Genomic DNA, 19,732 nt, shown 5'->3' on the forward strand with positions numbered 1-19,732 from the left:
GCTTCGCTTCCTTTACGGACATGGCAAGGGTTTCACGATCGTTGGATCTAGATACAAGCCATTGTATCTCAAGTACTACTCTCTCCGCTATTACTACGGTTGGCAGAGCCTACTCAGTCCTCAAGTCGGAACTAGAGCCTACACAGGACCTGCAGTTCCTAGCAATTCGCTCATCACAACAGAAAACCGCATAACAGTACCAGAGGACCGCTGGCTAAAGATACAACAGATGGTATCGCAAGCTCTACTCTCTCCGGGCCAATCTCGACAGTGGCAGAGTCTGTTGGTCTCCTCACGCCAGCACAAGATATGACGCGCTAGAGGGAGATTACAACTACGCCCACTACAGGTCTTCGTGAATTGCACATCTGACGATCCGACTCCCTTCGACTCTCGACAGACTAAAACCATATCTACTATGGTGGACTCAGAGATCGAATGTTTGCGGAGGCACCACCTACAACGAGTGCAATCTCTATGTGGACGATCTCTCCAAGGATGGGGAGCACACCTGACAACGGCGTCAGCTGGGAAATGGACGTTACAAGAGAAAGATCTGCATATCAACATGCTAGAAATGAAAGCAGTGATAAACGCCATACTCCACTGGACCAGCATTCTATAAAATGCTCATCTAACGGTACACACGGACAACTCCACAGTGGCGTTCTACATAGCAAACAAGGGTCAACAAGGTCGGCAAACCTTCTGAACCTGTGCTTTCATCGGTTCAGCATAACAGACAATCTGAACATCCACATAAAGCATGCCACATTCCAGGAGCCAAGAATGTGATAGCAGACGCACTATCTTGTCCAACTCAGCCATCCCCAACAGAATGGATGCTACATCCAGAAATCTTCAAACAGATCATACAAGAGATAGGAGCGCCACCAATAGACTTGTTTGCCGTAAGATTCAACAATCAACTGGTAACATTCGTCTCTCCAATACCAGATCCACGAGCATGGGCAACAGATGCTCTAAGCATCTCTTTGGGAAGGACTAAACGCTTTACGCTGCTCCCGCCACCAGCTCTAATACCGAAGTGTTGCAGAAAATCATGCAGACGAGGAACCTGCAACTGATTTTGATCGCTACTTTATTGGCCAGCGAGAATATGGTTCCCCATTCTCATACAAGAACTAGGACCGCCCAACTGCAACTACCAGAGTGGACTAACTTGCTAGTACATCATCCACACACAAAGCAAGCACACGGCAGCCCCAAGGTGTTCCGCTTTACACACATGGACCGTATCAAGATGCTTGAATAAGAGAGGATATTCCGCCAGGGCAGCTAAAGCGGTCACGCTTAGCTTTACGCGAAGTCAACACGCAACTTGTAACGACGACAAGTGGCTAAGCTTTGAGACCTACGCTTTGAAAACAGGCTTCACAGCCATGAAAGCGACACACCCTCAAGTGGCGGACTATCTTTGTCACCTAGACAAACGAAGCGGTTAAAAGGGTCAACACTCTCAACATACCTAGCGGCATTGAGCTCAGTTATCACTATGAGGACGCAGTGTAAAACTGACTAAGGTACCAGAGTTACTGGCCTTACTACTTTTAAACTGGAGGACCAACAACAGAGATTTAAAGTTCCGGCCTTGGACCTCAACATAGTTCTACGGCATCTCACCAGTGACGCTTATGAACCATTAGATAGGACATCTTTTGAGTTCTTGACACAGAAAACTCTGTTCCTGATTGCCTTAGCAACAGCAGCAAGGAGGTCGGAAATACATGCTTTAGACTTTGAAAGGACACGATTTGATGAAAATCGAAACATCGTGCATATGGGACTGAGATGGGACTTTATAGCAAAGAATCAACTGCCAGGTCAACCAGACAGACAATTCCACATCCCAGCACTATCATCAGTCCTTGGGCCACAGGATACACAGGACCTATCCTTGTGCCCAGTAAGAGCATTGAAAGTCTACCTACAAAGGTCTAGGACCAGGAGACTAAAATTCAAGCCGCCTTTTCATCCCTATATCAGCAGAGACACAGACTGAGATCTCGCGACTACGATATCAATATGGATGAGAACTGTCATTCCACGGGCCTACAAAGCAGCAGGACTTGATCCTCCAAGAGCCTCCAATCCACATGAAATTAGAGCTCAAGGCCAACACCTCCGCCTACATGGAAACTGCTCTATCACGACGATAATGGAGGGCTGCTTCTGGAAATCGGACATGGTGTTTGCCAACCACTACCTGAGAGACATCGCCACTGAGGACGTCTCTGGCATTCACCATTTCGGCCCATTTGTTGTAGCACAACAATTGACAGTTCCACAGAGGCGTTGAGACAGAGTCTCGCCCTTTTATCACATGACTTGCAAAAGCCTACACTCAGGAGAGTTATAGCTTTAGAGTCCATATGCACGTCTAAGACAGACTAGCATAAGTCTTGTAAGGATGTACTCGTACATAAGAAGGGTCGCTTCTCCACTTGATGATGGAGTTGCAAAAATCCACATAAAAATGTTAACAGAAGCAAGGACCAAAAGTTAACAATTGTGGTCCCCCCATCAGAGAAAGCTGGAAGTAAAGGGTTACAGCAGCAGAGACTAGCAGTAAATTGAAGTGCTACCAGGAAGTTCCCATAGGTGGGTATGCAAGACGTAAATCACCAATTGGAATCCAGAAGTGGCTTGACCCACCACCAAATCCGTCGGATTCTACAAGCAATAATATCATGATGAGTCAGGATAAGGAAAAAATATGTAATTTTCTGAGTAAAATTGATATTTTATACTTATCCTGACTCATGAGGTAAGCCCTCCCCAACCTCCCTGCTAGGCACTTTGGATTTCCCTGTAAATCGTAAAAGTGTCGGGCTAGCAATCGGGAGAGAGGGAAGAGTGGGAAGACGGGTGGCGCCGTTTTCCCGCCAAAACGGAGAGGGAGACAACTCGTGGTGAGTAGTGATTTTACGTCTGCTTTTTTTAAGGGAGCTTCAAAAGGAGATACAAGTGTTCCACTAACGTTCGGGAAAGGAAGGAGACAAGCAATAATACATGAGTCAGGATAAGTATAAAATATAAATTTTACTCAGAAAATTACATTTCTATATTTTTCTGATCACACTGCATCAGAATTCATCTCGAAAATCACCAGTAAATCGCGGGGATGTGTGCACAGCTGATAGCTATTTCCGGCTCTGTATATGAGACAAAATACACACGGTAATCTTTATCCCTGCATATATTACAGAGCAAAGCAAAAACAAATTAGAACTGAAATGGTAAACAAACTAGTGATGTTTAATTGCAAATTTACTGTCTTCTTTTTTTCGTTCACTCAAAGCGATAGGTGATGTCCTTTTCTTACCCCTGAAAAACTGTTTCATGAAAGTGGAACCTCAGAGATCTTCACCCCTGCTTGGTGTCAGCCCCCCCCTTCTACAATCCAAATTGAGGGGCCCAGATCTAAGGAATTTTCTATGATGCTGCTGTTGCAGCATGGAAATCTAAGAGAGACGCGTTTTATTTCACAAGTGTTGAATCAAAGGCCATTTAAGAAAACTCATGAATAGTTAAGCACTGTTGTGATGGCATCAACATTACAGTAAATACCTATCTTAGTCAATATGTGATACCCCTGCTTGGTGTCAGTATCAAGTGCATAAGGTTACTCCCTAAAGAGGGGTTTTTGTAACAGTTAATGGGAATGTGCCCCTTAATCCCAAATTCCTGGATGCAACACTGTTGCTAAAAGCAACATAAAACTCACTCAGAAATCACACAATCAATAAAGCTGAAAAAACCCTTTATAAAAGTAGTAAATATAGATATTCCATTCTTTAGCGGCGGGGGACATTGCCATATCAGTGGCAAACACTTGTACAGGATGGTTTTACATCTGTATCTGTGATTTTCTGTTCGTTTTTTTATGTAGATCTTCAACATGTTTCTATGGTATCGATTTATGTGTCATGAATGTATAACTTGTTTTGGTAACTATATGGTTGAAATGTGGCCAACGTGACTAGAAATCTTAACTCACTCAACTAGTCTCACCCCCCCTGCTGGGGCAGTTTGGTGGAACAGAGGTAAAACTGTACGCTCATCACGGCGTAGATAGGGTTTGATTCCCCACATGGGTACAATGTGTGAAGCCCATTTCTAGTGTTCCCCAGCCGTGGTATTGGTGGAATATTGCTAAAAGTGGTGTAAAACCATACTCTCAGACAAGTGGTCATATCAGTACCTGTGCAGTAGATTCTTTTCTTTGAAAAGGCCACTTGATTATTTCACATAGCTCCTATATGTATAAGATACTTGTACTATAACAGAGCTCCAGATCAGATTTAGCTCATGTGGTTACTGTACCCAATGTATTTTTTTGGAGTGGGTATTATGAATGTTTAGTGGGTATTTCATTTTCCGTTACCCACTGCTTTCAAATATGTGCGTATTTCAGTCATTTTACTCACCTAAGTATTATGTCATTGAGTAAGTTTACTAAGCAGGTATGTTCTGCCTTGTGTCATACCTAATCAAAACCAACTTAAATATAATGGAAATGATTTCATAAAAATCACTCATCCTATACTGACAGTACAACACTTGTCCTATACTAACAGTACAACTTGATAACAATCGATGTCTTTTTCATTACGCAAGCGATTTTTATAAATATATTCTATACGCATTTGTTTTAAACTTTTTGCGTATCTAACATTTTAAATGTTAATTGGTACGCAACAATTATTTTTCAATGCGTAATGGGAAATTTTCTATGCGTATTTTACCCAGATACGCAGCTTATCTGGACCTCTGCTTTAAGAAACGGAAGTTTCCTCCTCAAATAGACTCAGCTATAGGATCATAGCTGCCAACTGTTTTCCAATTGTCATCAGTTGTGACTTTTGAGGGGGAAACAACTATTGCTTTGTTTCAGTCGAGACACTGTTGTAGTCGGAAAGAAACAAAGAGATAAAGATATTAATTATTTTTCTGAATTCCATGCCTATAGTATACAGCATCTTGGTGTTCTGATCGTAAAATTGAAACAAAATATCCATTGAATCTTGGGAAATATGACAGCTGTGTGAAAAGATGTTGTACAATGGTTTGAATTACAATGCCATGAAACCTCTCACACAGGTCTGTCTGAAGAAGTTCGTGCAGACTTCAACGTGATGAAGGACGTGGCAACCCACACCCGCATCGGGCCAGACGGCAGATCTAAAACGTTGACCTCATTCATAAACCAGCTCAATACGTAAGTGTTTGGCATTCACTTTTTTAATATAAGAATAATAGTCCATTTATCATGCATATTGCTCCATGCACAAAGCATGCTCGAAACGCCCAAACAATCTGATTATTATTACCCCATATAACTGTTACGCGCTAGAGGGTTATAGCAGTGTTTCCAGTGTCTTAATTATTTATCGGACACTGTCCGGCAACCTAAAATTTTACCGGTCAAGAATGAAATTTGCCGATCATATCCTATTACAGTTATCCCTCGGAATAACGCTTTTCGCGATACCGCGGATTCGGTTAAACCGCGGGGTAATCATAAAAAAAGTTGCCCAGCAATCACACACCTTCACGTCGAGAAAAGCACATCAACAAATCCGCTATTGAGCTCTGGTTAATCATGTTGTAAACTAGGGAAATTCAGTGCGGATTGCAATTAAGTGTTTATCGTACATATCCATGGTTTTTCAGACACTTAAAACATGCAGGGTTTTCTCAATAATAATCAGACGAACAGCGAAACATCGTAATAACTTAGACAACTTTATCATAAAGACATGCCATCAGCCGAGTACTTACAATGTTTGCTGTGATGCACCGCGTTATAGTGAGGGTAAACACTGCCATCTGAGAACGTATGATGTCAAAACATATTGGACCAAAACATCGGTGCACAGCTGATGGCTATTTCGGCTTAGTTGAATAACAGGTAGCATAACAGGAACAACAATTGAATTATCATGTCTGTGATGGTTGAATGCAAGTTTCCCTTACATACTTCTATTTTCACTTACAAAGTTTGTTTTTTCACCTCAACGATACGATATCGTTTTGACTGGGCACAATACACGATATAGTAGCAGGTTTGTGATGTCCATGGAAAATACGATTTTACTTGGCCTTTTTTTATGTAATAGTTTTCAATATGTTTCAACAAACGTTGATATGTACATATCAAACAGAACCTAAAGTGGTGCCTCTTGCTATTTGCAGATTTTAGGCATTTATATTTTCCACCATATTCAGACCTCAGGGCTTCGTTTCTGGAGCACAACTCGAAAACCGTTCAATTTTACAAGACTTAGCAGACATATCAAACAGATCTTGAAGTGGTGCCTTTTCCTATTTGCAGATTTTGGGCATTTATATTTTTCATGATTTACATGGAAACCATTTTGGACTTAGTCTATTAACATCAAGTTCGACTTAAATTAAGTAACTGTCAAATGATTTGTTCTTTCAAATTTGTGGGGGCCGGGGGGGGATTTGTCATCTTCTGATGACTCTTGTTTACATTTAATACCACACTCAGTAATATTTAATTTTTAGAGAACAGGGACCGCCTCCGTGGTGTAGTGGTTAGAGCGTCTGCCCGGAGAGTGGAACGTCACGGGTTCGATCCTTGACCGCGTCATAACAAAAGACGTTAAAATATGGTACTTGTTGGTCCCTGCCTGGTGCTCGGCATTAATGGGTACATCAAGGAATGGTCGGCTTGGAGTCAGTATAATGTGTCTGAGTGGGGTATTCATGCTTCACTGCAGCACATACACATACACACGCATGCACGTCGTCATATGAGCGAAATATTCTCAAGCACGACGTTCAACCCAATTTCACCTCACCTCACTTCAGAGAACCGAAGATAGTAGTATTTGGCAAAGCAACTTTCCTGTAAGGAAAGCCCTTAACAGTTATAACAGATGTGTTTTGCTTGCTTTAGTCACCCGAAGATAGCAGAAGACATGCGTGGATGGAGGATGCGTTTCCAGCCCGAGTTGTTGCCGATACAAGCAAGGGTTGTACCGCAGGAGAAGATAAAACAGGGCAGGGATGCTGAGGTAATACTCACAATTATCTATATTCTATTTTGCTTATCAGTGGTTGACTCAGTCTGTGCCAGAAATGTTTCAGGCCTCTAACTTGAATTTTCCCCCTTGCATTATTATGCCTCCGATTATTAATGCTCGGGGATATAGTCAACACACCACCTGTCTGTATGTCAGTCAGTCCATAATCATTTCGTTTCTGGAGCATAACTTAAAAAATGTTCAATATTTTTCAACAGAAATTGGATAATATCTCAAACAGAACATAAAGTGGTGCCTTTTGCTATTTACATATTTGTCTTCTTCTTTTTTCTTGGTATGGAGACTTTCACTGCGCTTTTGTTTTAGGTACACTACAAGCAGGAGGATGCTGACTGGTCGAGGGATATGCGGGGCAAGCACATGCTTGTGCCAGTCAACCTGGACAACTGGGTTGTCCTGTCTACACAGAGAGACTCCCCGCTGGCACAAGACTTGGTACAGACCCTGAGTAGGGTTGGACCACCCATGGGCATGAACTTCAGCAAACCTATGATGTATGTGTTTCTTCATCCGGGGCGAGGGGTTAGCATAGTGGTTAAAGCACTTGCTTATCACGCTGGAGGTCTGGGTTTGATCCCGGACATGGTATAACATGTGAAGTTTATTTCCGATTCCCCGGCTGTGATATTACTGGAATATTGCTAAAAGTAAATAGAAACCCAACTCCAAGAGGTGTTCTGGTAGGAAATATCGGCGATACTTTCCATTTTGCAAATGGTGTAAAAACAAAGGGAATTCAGTATTTATTTGTGTGAAAAAGTGCCCATTTCTGGTGTCCCGCGCGTGATATTGCTGGAATATTGCTAAAAGTGGCGTATACCTAAACTGACACTCAGTCCTGTGAGATAAAGTAACAGGTCTAAGTTCCACTTGAATTAGGTTTTATCCCGATTTTCTCACAGGGGTGGAAATAACCCATTGCCTGACGTCCGAGTCCAGTGTGTTTTTTGTCGGGCAAGCAAATTTGTATATCACACTGTACCAGTGTCCAGTTGACTTTCCAATGTTAAATATGTTGTTTATTTAAAAAATCAACAAGAAAACGGCGGGCAAGTGATTTTACATGTGCCACTGTACCAGAGTACACTAGCAATCTTAAAGTTCTTTCCACCCCTGTCTCAGAGGCTAATATTCAGCACAAAGTGTGCGGCATAAGTCCTTAAATGTTCCCAAGTGGGGTAGACTAGAGGTTTAGGTGTTCTGTGTATTCAGTACAGGCATTGTGCTCGATTCGTCCTTCAGGTGTGCGCTTCCGAATGATCGCAATGAGACGTACCTTCAGTTCTTGAAACAGCAAGTCACGGAGAATACACAGATGGTGGTGTGTCTGTGCCCCAACAACAAGAAAGACAGATACGATGCCATCAAGAAGTTTTGTTGTGTTGAACACCCAGGTACAGTTTAAGGAATTAGTTCTTTCCGTGAATATTCATAGCTGCCATAGGGGCGGTGGGGTAGCCTAGTGGTTAAAGTGTTCGCTCGTCACGCCGAAGACCCGGGTTCGATTCCCCACATGGGTACAATGTGTGAAGCCCATTTCTGGTGTTCCCCTTCGGTGATATTGCTGGAATATTGCTAAAAGCGGCGTAAAACCAGACTCTCTCACTTGTAGCTGCCATAAAAATGCAATCCGGGATGGGACTCATCCCAACAAAGGTACTAGAATTTGTACTTTACTAAGAAAGTGTAATCCCAGATAAAACATTACATTTGACCACTTCTAAATGACATTGTGTATTCATAAAAATACAACTACAAAAGTTATTTTTTCCTTCATACATACAAATGATACGCCAATCTAAGAGTGAAAGGGGCAGTGGCATAGCCTAGTGGTTAAAGCTTTGTTTTTCATACTGAATACCCTGGTCTGATTCCCCACGTGTACTTTTCTAGTGTACTCTGGGGGCGGTTGGGTAGCCTAGTGGTTAAAGCGTTGGCTCGTCACGCCGAAGACCAGGGTTTGAATCCCCACATGGGCACAATGTGTGAAGCCCATTTCTGGTGTACCCGCGTGATGTTGCTGGAATATTGCTAAAAGCGGCGTAAAACCAAACTCAGTCAGTCAGTCAGTCTAGTGTACTCTGCTGTGATATTGGTGGAATATTGATGAAAGTGGCATGAAACTAAACTCATGAATGAAAAATCTCTGACTGAATTTATTTAGACATCGTTAGAAGTGTGTCTTATTGATGGACTGGCGTCGTAAGTATTGCCTCTGTTTTGTCAAGGCAGCCCATTGGTACTATTGGAAGTTGATCTAGTCGAAATATGAAACTTCCAGTAAAACTATCAACCAAGTTTTTGAATCATGTGGTGGCAGTGCTTGGTAGCTGATTGTAAATCTGTTTCCAGTGCCAAGCCAGGTGGTTGTTGCTCGAACTGTGAGCAAGAAGCAGATGTTGATGTCTGTAGCGACCAAGATTGCCATTCAGCTCAACTGCAAACTTGGAGGGGAAGTCTGGGCAGTAGAAATACCGGTAAGTAGTGATGTGACCTGCATGGGGGTCAGAGTAAGAACAGGTTCTCACAAACATGCCTCGTTGGAAAATTTCTGTAAGATTTACCAATTTGCAATTAACCTTTAACTGGTTTTTGCTCACACAGAATATCTGGATATATATCTTACACTGATATGAAGAGGACAATGAAGTGAAAGAGGACTGTGATACAAAGGGTTTACACTAAGTCTTAATTTTGTTTAAATATCTTTTGTTTTTATATATTCAATTCATGGAATTGGGCTCTTGGTGTAATTCCTACTGTTTTATATATGGTAAAGAATCATCATGCTTTCAAACACACATTTGATTCCTGGGCAGTTGGGTAGCCTAGTGGTTAAAGCATTTGCTCGTCATGCCGAAAAACGGGGTTCGATTCCCCACATGGCTACAATGTGTGACGCCTATTTCTGGTGTCCCTGCCATGATATTGCTGGAATATTGCTCAACTCTCTCACTCACTCATTTGATTCTTGGAGTTTGGTTTAGCTTGTGTACAAGTTTTTGAAAGGCATTGAGTTTGTAGGGTACCACTTACATATTCAGAGATGCCAACCCCTACAATTTTGTCGTATTCGTTAAGAATAAAACAACACAAAATACGTGACTACGATAGCAGTAAAACTATACGAATTTTTAAAAATAATACATTAAATTAAATTATCAAATAGCATACATACATTTCAACCGCATTTTATTCAGTATCACGCTATATATGGATACTTAATACTGATTTAGGTGAGTACAATGTCAATAACAAGGTCTTAGACTATATTTACATTTTTTATTTAATATGAAAATTCTTCGGGAAAGTTCATACTAATTTTTGTATCAGGTATTGGCCAAAATACTAATTGGGCTAAATTAGGGTTGTCATGTACACATTTGCTGAAAGGTGCTTTTAACCATGTGAAGAAGTGTGAACATGTGCTGATGAAATTTTGCTCATGTTGGTGTGGTAATTTTAATATGCTGCATGTTAGCTAGATCATGTAGCTAACACTCTACTGAATGCCTTGTCTATCTGTCCCTAATATATCTATCTATATATCGACTGCTGTATTTTCCTGTGTATAATTTAATCTTTTCAAAGGCTCGCTGACTAAGTTGACACATTTCATCATATCCCTACTGCGTAAATCGATGCTCGTGCTGTTGATCACTGGATTGTCTGGTCCAGACTCGATTATTTACAGACTGCCGCTTAATAGCTGGAATATTGCCTAGTGCGGTAAAACTAAACTCACTCACTCGCTCATATCCTGATGTGTTTGTGCTCTGTTGGTTAAATGGTTTCTCAGTATGATTCAACATGTTTGAACAAATACCTTTCAAAAGAAAAGTATTTCCTAAAGCTGTCTTCCCTAAATGTCATTTTAAATTTGGCAGTGGGACAGAAATGTTTATCCTCATGGAACCATTGAGTTTGCCTAAGTGTATTGTATGAAGGACCAGATAGGCATAAAAATTCTGAATCATGGTGTTGAAACCTTCAGTAGAACAAGCTTTCTAGCTCTGACTTATCATTTAAACTAGTTGAAAGATTTGATGGTGGTTGGAATCGACTGCTACCATGACTCGGCAAAGAAGGGGCGCTCTGTGGGTGGCGTGATTGCAAGTCTTAACCCACTCCTTACCCGCTTCTACTCACGCTGTACCTTCCAACACAATATGCAGGAGTTAATGGATGGCCTCAAGATCTGTATGAATGGTTGGTTCTCCAGGCTGCCTGACATTCAGTTTCAGGAGTTCAGTTGCGTTTTCAGCGTTGTTGCTTGTTACATCAGTTGCGTTTTCAGCTGTTTGGCTGAAGCTTCAGCATGGGCTTTGAAGGTGGCATCGGTTCTGGTTCACTGACGGAAACATATTCACGAAAATATTGAAGTAACCAAACTTTGACATCCCATCATGAATATAAAGGAGGGGTATATAAATTAAGTACATCCAACTACCCAAATGGTGATTACAGAGAAATACCCCAACCACCCCCAATGTTTGAAGTTGTTTAAGCCTTTGGGCATTTAACATGAACACGACTATTCTGGATTTTCGTCCGTGTTGCATTGTGGTTAATAGATGGTGTACTCAAAGATCGATTTTGCGTGCAATCAGAGCTTGAAAGATTAATTTGTCTGATTTGGTCAACATTACGTCTGGTACTATTTGGGGTTTCAGAATACAGTGTTTCTTTCAAACCAGGAAACCTTTGCCATAAACTTCGTTTTTCTGATCACAAGTTTGAAACATGGTGTTTTGCGGTATCTGAAGAAAAACGCACAAGTGATCATTGACAGAGGCCTCAAAGTCGAACCTAATGATGACAATATTACCGTGGCAAACTCCACCTTCAGAATTTAGTGGCTGTGAAATATTCAGGAAGTTTTCGTTATAGTTCTTTCTTTATTCTTGGCTTGATTTCCTTGACTCTGAAAATTTTACTTAGAGGCCTGCTTATATGCAGTATGATCACTTGTCTACTAACATCAACTATGCATGTTGCCAGGAATTTGGCATTGTTAATTCGTTTTATTCATTTCATGTTCATTATTTGTTCATTATTAATTCATTATTAATTCATGACTGTTTTGCACGTTCAGCTGAGCCTCACGATGGTCATAGGTATTGACACGTATCATGACTCGGCCAAGAAAGGTCGTTCTGTTGCTGGTGTAGTGGCCAGTGTGAACAAGAACTTGACCCGGTATTACAGCAAATGCACGTTCCAGTTCACCCACCAGGAGTTGGTGGATGGTCTTCGGACGTCTTTCACAGGTAAGTCGCACTTGGTGTTTCGGCATACGAGAACATATGTTCCTTTGCAGGATGGGGTGCAGGTTAACCCTAGTGGTTACAGTGTTCGCTCATCTTGCCGAAGGCCCGGGTTCGAGTCCCCACATGAGTCTGATGTGTGAAGCCTATTCTGGTGTCCCCCGTGGTGATATTGCTGGAACATTGCTAAAAGCGGCGTAAAACCCAACTCACTCAATCAATCTTTGCAGGATACATCCTGGTTTAGATATTTTTGTCAGGAAGTTACTATTTAATAAATTTCCTGAATAATAATTGCACAATTTTCAAGTGTTGTCAGGGGTGGAAATAACCTATTGCCCGAAGTCCGAGTCCAGTGTTTTTTTTCCATCGTGCAAACAAACAGTTGTATGTCATAATGTTATTTATCAATTGTTTATTTTAAAAATCAACAAAAACCTCAGAGTGGGTATGATGTTTGGAAAATGATCAGCGTTTCATTGAGTATTTTATGTGTATTAGTTTTGAGTTAGATTGCAATTCATGTTCCGCTTTTGACACTAGCAATTTTAAAGTTGTTTCCTGAATAATAGTTGTTGTCAAGTGTCAGTGCGGTGGTGTAGCCTAGTGGTTAAAGCATTAGTTCGACATGCCAAAGGCCCAGGTTAGAGTCCCTACATGGGTACAATGTGTGAAGCCCATTTTGGGTGTCACCTGGCATGATACTGCTCAATATTGCTAAAAGCGGCATAAAACCATACTCACTCAACTGTTGTCAGTTTATGGTAAGTAGTAATAAATGCACATTTTTGGGTTGATGTTTTGTTTGTTGGTTTTCTCTTTCGGAATTTTGTTATGCATGTTTGTCACAGGCAGTGGCAGAAGTACAGGTTAGACCTTGTGTTCTTATTAAATGCTGTATGACAAGTACATGCTGTATGCCACAAGTAAATGCTGTATGACAAGTGCTGACAAGTAAATGCTGTATGACAACAAGTGCTGACAAAGTAAATGCTGTATGACAAGTAAATGCTGTATGACAAGTAAATGCTGTATGACAAGTGCTGACAAGTAAATGCTGTATGACAAGTAAATGCTGTATGACAGAAGTTAGTGCTGACAAGTAAATGCTGTATGACAAGTACATGCTGTATGACAAGTACATGCTGTATGCAAGAAGGGAAAGAACCCCAGAAATTTGTCAAGTCCACGAGTTTTTGCATTGGCGTTTGATTTAAGGCTGGACTCATAAATGTATGAGCTGTCAACCCTTTCCAGTGCAGTCTAGTGATGCTGGCTTCATGATATTATTAGGGACCATAGTAGCACTTTTAAACGTCTGTCTTCAGCAACCCATGCTTTGTCAAAAGAGACGACTAACAGGATCAGATGGTCAGGCTCGCTGATTTGGTCGACACATCGTATCCCAATTGTCTAGATCGATGCTCATGCTGCTGATCACTGGATTGTTTGGTCCTATTATTTACCGATTGCTGCCATATAGCTGGAATATTGCTGAGTGCGGCGTAAACGTAAACTCACTCACCCCATTTCAAATTTTGAACGCCTGGCATTTCAGACAAAATATCATCTTGATCATCTTGCATGCATTCACAAAGATGCAGTGTCGCAAAGGCTCATGTGAGAATTAACGTGTTGCAGGAGCACTGAAGAAGTTCCATGAAGTCAACAGCAAACTGCCTGAGAAGATCATCGTGTACCGAGATGGCGTGGGAGACGGCCAGCTGCCAGCTGTGTATGAACACGAAGTGCCACAGATGATCCAGGCCATCAAGAAGAGTGGAGGCGCTGAATACGAGTATGTCGCCCGCTTTAACCTAGCAGGGCTCGATTTAGTGCTTTGTTACTTGCACTGGTGCAACCAAATATTACAAAGTGCAACCTAGTTATTAGTCTAACTCACACCAGGTGCAAGTCAATTTTTGAGTGGGTAAACTTCTGAATAAAGCATCTCAATAATTCAGTAGCATATTTCTGATATTACATATTGCAATAAAACAGTGCAACTGGAATTTGACTGGTGCAACTAGGTTTTTATCTTAGGTTGCACCTGGTGCAAGTGGGTTACCATCTCTTAAATCGAGCCCTGCCTAGACTTACAACATAAACTTAGATATTGGTTATTATATGCATTTATTGTTTGTGATGCCCTTTTCACCTGAAGATAAAGATAAAAATTAGTCATTGTTTGCGACGACTTTTTGATGTGACAGTATCTATTTTAGACAGAGGGATCTGGGTTAGAATAGGTCCCTAATAGGTTTGTCATTACTTAATTCCGTGGAGGCTTTTTCTGAGCAATGTTCAGAGGCCTTGAATATGTTTTGCAAGTCTCCTGTTACAATTTATACAAAGGTTTAGCAAATGTGACTTTGAAATTTCACTATTTCACCTCATGAGAGGTGACTGGTTGATGCAGTCATCAAATGCTGATTGCTAGGGATGATGCTTATTGTGTCATTGACTTAAATGTCAAGTCTGGACTTAGACTGCCGTCATATATACCCAACAAAAAAAAGTAAAGGACCACCCCAATTTTCAATATTAAAGTATTCGATAGTTCACGTTATGATCTATATAATACTTAAATATTGGGGTGGTCCTGAACTGATTTCGTTGAGTATAAATTAGTATTGGGAATTGGTTGAAATCTCACAATTGATGATTGCTTCAATACCAACGAACAATCATCGACAAAAATTGGTTAGCGTCATTTTTCAGATTTTCCTATCCAGATTGTTATTGCAGATATGTATAACATGATGCAACTTGCTACTTTCAAGTGATGACTAATATATCATGAACATAAACTTCCTGGAGTTTCGAGAAATATTCAGTCATGTTTTTTCAGTTAGTGAAGTGAGTTTTCTAAGAATTAAACACGTTTTCAGGCCCTGACAACTTCAACGATATGTTCCATTGTCAAGTATTTCAATATACCAGTAGTTCAAAATCGTATATTCGAATGAGAACTGATCGATTATTTAAATTAATCGGAACACCACTAGTATAAATATGGAATATTGCATTGTCCTGTCAAACACAAAACGAAGAAACAAACAATTCTTCAATGACCAGGCAAATTTCTTTGTTTTCCACAAGCACAGAATGCTTTTGGAAGAGGTGTCGAAAAAAAATGTACAACTTGTATTGATTGCACTTTACTCTTATGTTACCATAGCCCCAAGATAGCTGTTGTGATTGTGAAGAAGCGCATCAATGCCAGGTTCTTCGCCAAGAATGGCCCCAATACAGGCAACCCAATGCCAGGCACAGTCATCGACAGTGAAGTCACCAAGCCTGAGTGGTAAGTACACCCACCTTCGCCTATCGCTGTCCAGAAATGGCAGTTCCCAAATTTTGGGGTTAATCACTGAAAGAAACCTTTCAAAATTTCCCACTGGACCACAGGACCAGTCAGTGGACAATAATTAGTGGTCCTGTTTGTACTTCACTGGTCCAAAATAACATTCTTAGATTTACTTAACTTTCATTACAAAATTCACTGGCCACCTGGACCACAGCAAACTTATCATTTAGTGGTCCTGATGAATTTTTACTCGCCAGGGACCACAGGACCAGCGTAAATTCCGCAATATGGTTAATGGGTGCTGGTTGTTGACAGGCCAGTCAGTTTTGCATCCTACAACATTCAACATTTTTTAGCAGATTTACCGTTAAAGTAAACCAGTTAATAGCTCTTGCCCCACAACGAAGCACATGTGATACATGAGGCAAGTGAGTTTGTTCAAAACTGCCCCAACCCGTGAAGGTCTGGGTTAGAATTAATCTTCAGTAACCAGAGCTACAGATAACTTTTTGGGTCATTGAGTTATGTTCTCGCTTGTGTTCATCTCAATTGGGTATCCTAATTTTCCTTTGAGTAACCAAATACATTGTACTCATCTCACTCAAACTCAATTGGGTATTTTGCCATTTTCCAATAATTTAAAAATATAATAGAGTTTAAATTTGAGTGTTTTTTATTTATATTTGATCTGTAATATGAGAAGCGATAAGAAAAACTGCAAGTTGTCAAGTTCATATCCTGAAATAGAACCTCTCAGTATACCTCAGTTATAGTATCTATCCACCGGTACGCATATTAAGATTTGACATTTTTGTGTGTACGAGTGTAAGATCACATTTATTGAGTATTTACAAAAATTCAAGCGTACTTGTACGCAATAGACTTAATAGGAATTGAGTTTTCACATAAATATTTGCGTAATTTACGCAGATACGCAGCTTATCTGTACCTCTGAGTAACCCATGCTTGTCATATGAGGCAACAAACAGGATCAGGTGGTCAGACTCGATGACTTGGTTGACACATGTGATCGGTTCCCAATTGTGCAGATCAATGCTCATACTGTTGATCACTGGATTGTCTGGTCCAGACTCGATTATTTACACACCGCCACCATATAGCTGGAATATTGCGGAGTGCGGCGTAAAACTAAACTCACTCATAACTGCCTCTGTTCACCCAGCAGAAAATGGGTACCCGGTGGTATAAGTCAGATGACTATAACCCTCTGGTGTGCCACACATGCAGCTTTTATTATCCGGGTAATAATGTCCATGTTGTATGCACTTAGAGCATGTCTCTGCAGTGTGGAGTTCAGCGCTATATAAGTGGCCACATATAATATTTTGGTTCTTAAAATAAGGGTGGTGGAGGAGTTTAGTGGTGGAAGCATTGGCTCACCACACCATTACAGACTTACAGCAACGTTACTTCCAAAGAGGGGTGAGTTTGCTAGGGAATGTCATGAAAGATATGTCCCAACAGTCCTTATGTACAGTTTTTGTGTGTTAATGACAGCTGTAGCTCTTGATATGTTACTTGGGCAGGTGGGGTAGCCTAGTGGTTAAAGTGTTCACGCCCGTCACCCAGGTTGGATTCCCTATATTGGTACAATGTGTGAAGCCCATTTCTGCTGTCGTACACCATGATTTTGCTTGATTGTTGCTGAAAACCATATTCACTCATTCTTAAAATGAAAGGCATGTCCTTTGTAGATATTCATTGAATTACACAGTGAATGTACTTTTTCAAACAAATGTATCCTGCTTTAATGAATTCTGTCCCCTTCCAGGTACGACTTCTTTTTGATCAGCCAGTCTGTACGACAGGGAACAGTGTCCCCCACCCACTACAACATCATCTGGGACAAGACAGGATTGAAGCCCGATCACATGCAGAGGCTAGCGTACAAACTAACACATCTGTACTATAACTGGCCGGTAAGCCGACTTTCAAAAACAGCATAGCACTTTTACTTTTGGGTTTGATCCTTGTTAGAATGTTTGTCATAGGAGGTGATAAATGGGATCGGGTGGTCAGGATCGCTCGTCATTGTGATCCTGAAAACAGAGTAAGTTGCTGTTTCAAGACTTTTGCTGTAGGAGAAATACGTGATTCTATATTGTGATTGTTCGTAGATTAACTTGTCTGTGGAAGATGGGTGTGGGTTAGTTTAGTGGTTAACGTGTCCACTTTTCATGCCGAAGACTCAGGTTCAATTCCCCACATGGGTTTCATGCTCTTGCTCATGCACATGCTATCTTATGTCCTTGCTCACGCTTAATCTCTTGCACTTGCTCATGCTTAATATCATGTCCTTGCTCAAGCTTAATCTCTTGCACTTGCTTATGCTTATTATCATGTCCTTGCTCAAGCTTAATCTTTTGCTCTTGCTTAATATCATGTCCTTGCTCACGCTTAATCTCTTGCACTTGCTCACGCTTAATATCATGTCCTTGCTCACGCTTAATATCATGTCCTTGCTCACGCTTTTAATATTCCTTGTCCTTGCTCTTGCGCTTTAATAATATGTCCTTGCTCACGCTTAATATCATGCGCTTGCTCACGCTTAATATCATGTCCTTGCTCAAGCTTAATATCATGTCCTTGCTCAAGCTTAATATCATGTCCTTGCTCACGCTTAATATCTTGCACTTGCTCACGCTTAATCTCTTGCACTTGCTCACGCTTAATATCATGTCCTTGCTCACGCTTAATATCATGTCCTTGCTCACGCTTAATCTCTTGCACTTGCTCATGCCCAATCTCGAGCTCAATCTCAAGCTCATCCCCATGCTCTCTCTTGCTGATGCATGCAGAGAATGTCTATTAATTTCCAATGTCACTTCTTGCAGGGAACAATCCGAGTGCCAGCTCCATGCCAGTATGCACACAAGTTGGCTTTCCTTGTTGGTCAGTCTCTCCACAAGGATCCATCTCCTTCCCTGTCAGACAAGCTGTTCTTCCTCTAAGGATGAGGAACAAATGACACCGTCTGAGAAAAACAATGCTTAGTTGGCTTTCCTTGTTGGCCATTCTCTCCACAAGGATCCATCTCCTTCCCTGTCAGACAAGCTGTTCTTGTTCTAGGGATGAGGAACAAATGAGACCATGTGAGAAAATCAATCCTTAAGTTTCAAATAGATCATGTTAAGAACATGTCTGAATTACTGAACGTGAAAGTCCAGTGCAGACATTTCCAGCTGATAATCATTTTTGTTATATTAATGAATGCAAGATTTGTGACAAAGTCATATCAACTGTTTCAAAAGAATTGTGGAATGAAAGGTTGTTGTTGCAAGGGCATTTTTCATTATCATTATAAAATACGTATTCAATAGGTACGTAGTCATACAAGTCAAAGGCTAGTGAAGTTTCACTGCTCCAGAAGCTGATAAATACCTTTATCAGCATTATTCTGATTGTTACATGAATGAAAGACTTCTGTGAACGTTGACTTACCTGGTTTGAGAGAATATGTAATGCATGTTCGTGTTGAGGAAGTGCGTGTTTAGTTCATCCAAAGCATGTGTTAAGTTACAGCTATTTGTAGCGGAGTTATCTTCAGTTGCCATAATTACCACCTGGCGTGATTTTTCACCCTATCATGTATGTAAGTGAACATACCATTACCTAATCATAAGTATTTTCATAAGCTGTTTTACCTATTCTTTTGGTAACATAGTTACTGAATGTTTAGTTGTAGTTTAAAGTTAAGATATTTTACTCTGAAGTTATTTTAGTGCATACTCACTATATACTTTGAAAGATGTGTGAGTGTGGTATCACTGTTTTTATGTACTTTGTAAATAAAAAATATTACAAGTAATTTGTGTATTTGTTTCAGGGGTGGAAATAACTTTAAAATTGCTAGTGTACTCCGTTACAGTGGCACATGTAAAATCACTTGCCCTGATAATTTTTCCACTATACCGGCCGTTTTCTTGTTGATTTTTTAAATAAACAACATAATTAACATTGGAATGGAATATCAACTGGACACCGGTACAGTGTGATATACAAATTTGCTTGCCCGACAGAAAAAAACACTGGACTCG

At 40.7% G+C, this 19,732-nt stretch overlaps 1 protein-coding gene across 1 annotated transcript in view; it reads left to right on the forward strand.

Annotated features, from left to right (window-relative positions):
• The window catches only part of LOC124269957 (piwi-like protein 1), a 38,511-nt gene extending 19,008 nt beyond the window's left edge, over window positions 1–19,503 (forward strand). Inside the window, 11 exon segments of the mRNA XM_046704959.1 lie at window positions 5,125–5,242; window positions 6,950–7,067; window positions 7,404–7,591; window positions 8,340–8,491; window positions 9,450–9,574; window positions 11,132–11,310; window positions 12,198–12,367; window positions 14,006–14,162; window positions 15,546–15,671; window positions 17,467–17,614; window positions 18,530–19,503. Coding sequence (XP_046560915.1) covers window positions 5,125–5,242; window positions 6,950–7,067; window positions 7,404–7,591; window positions 8,340–8,491; window positions 9,450–9,574; window positions 11,132–11,310; window positions 12,198–12,367; window positions 14,006–14,162; window positions 15,546–15,671; window positions 17,467–17,614; window positions 18,530–18,646 — 1,598 coding nt within the window. The 3' untranslated portion in view covers window positions 18,647–19,503.
• The last annotated feature ends 229 nt before the right edge of the window (window positions 19,504–19,732 follow it).

The sequence above is a fragment of the Haliotis rubra genome, unplaced genomic scaffold (assembly GCF_003918875.1).
Source record: "Haliotis rubra isolate DU_JTF1 unplaced genomic scaffold, ASM391887v1 Scf1489, whole genome shotgun sequence".
In the NCBI taxonomy this organism is placed as follows: Eukaryota; Metazoa; Mollusca; class Gastropoda; order Lepetellida; family Haliotidae; genus Haliotis; species Haliotis rubra.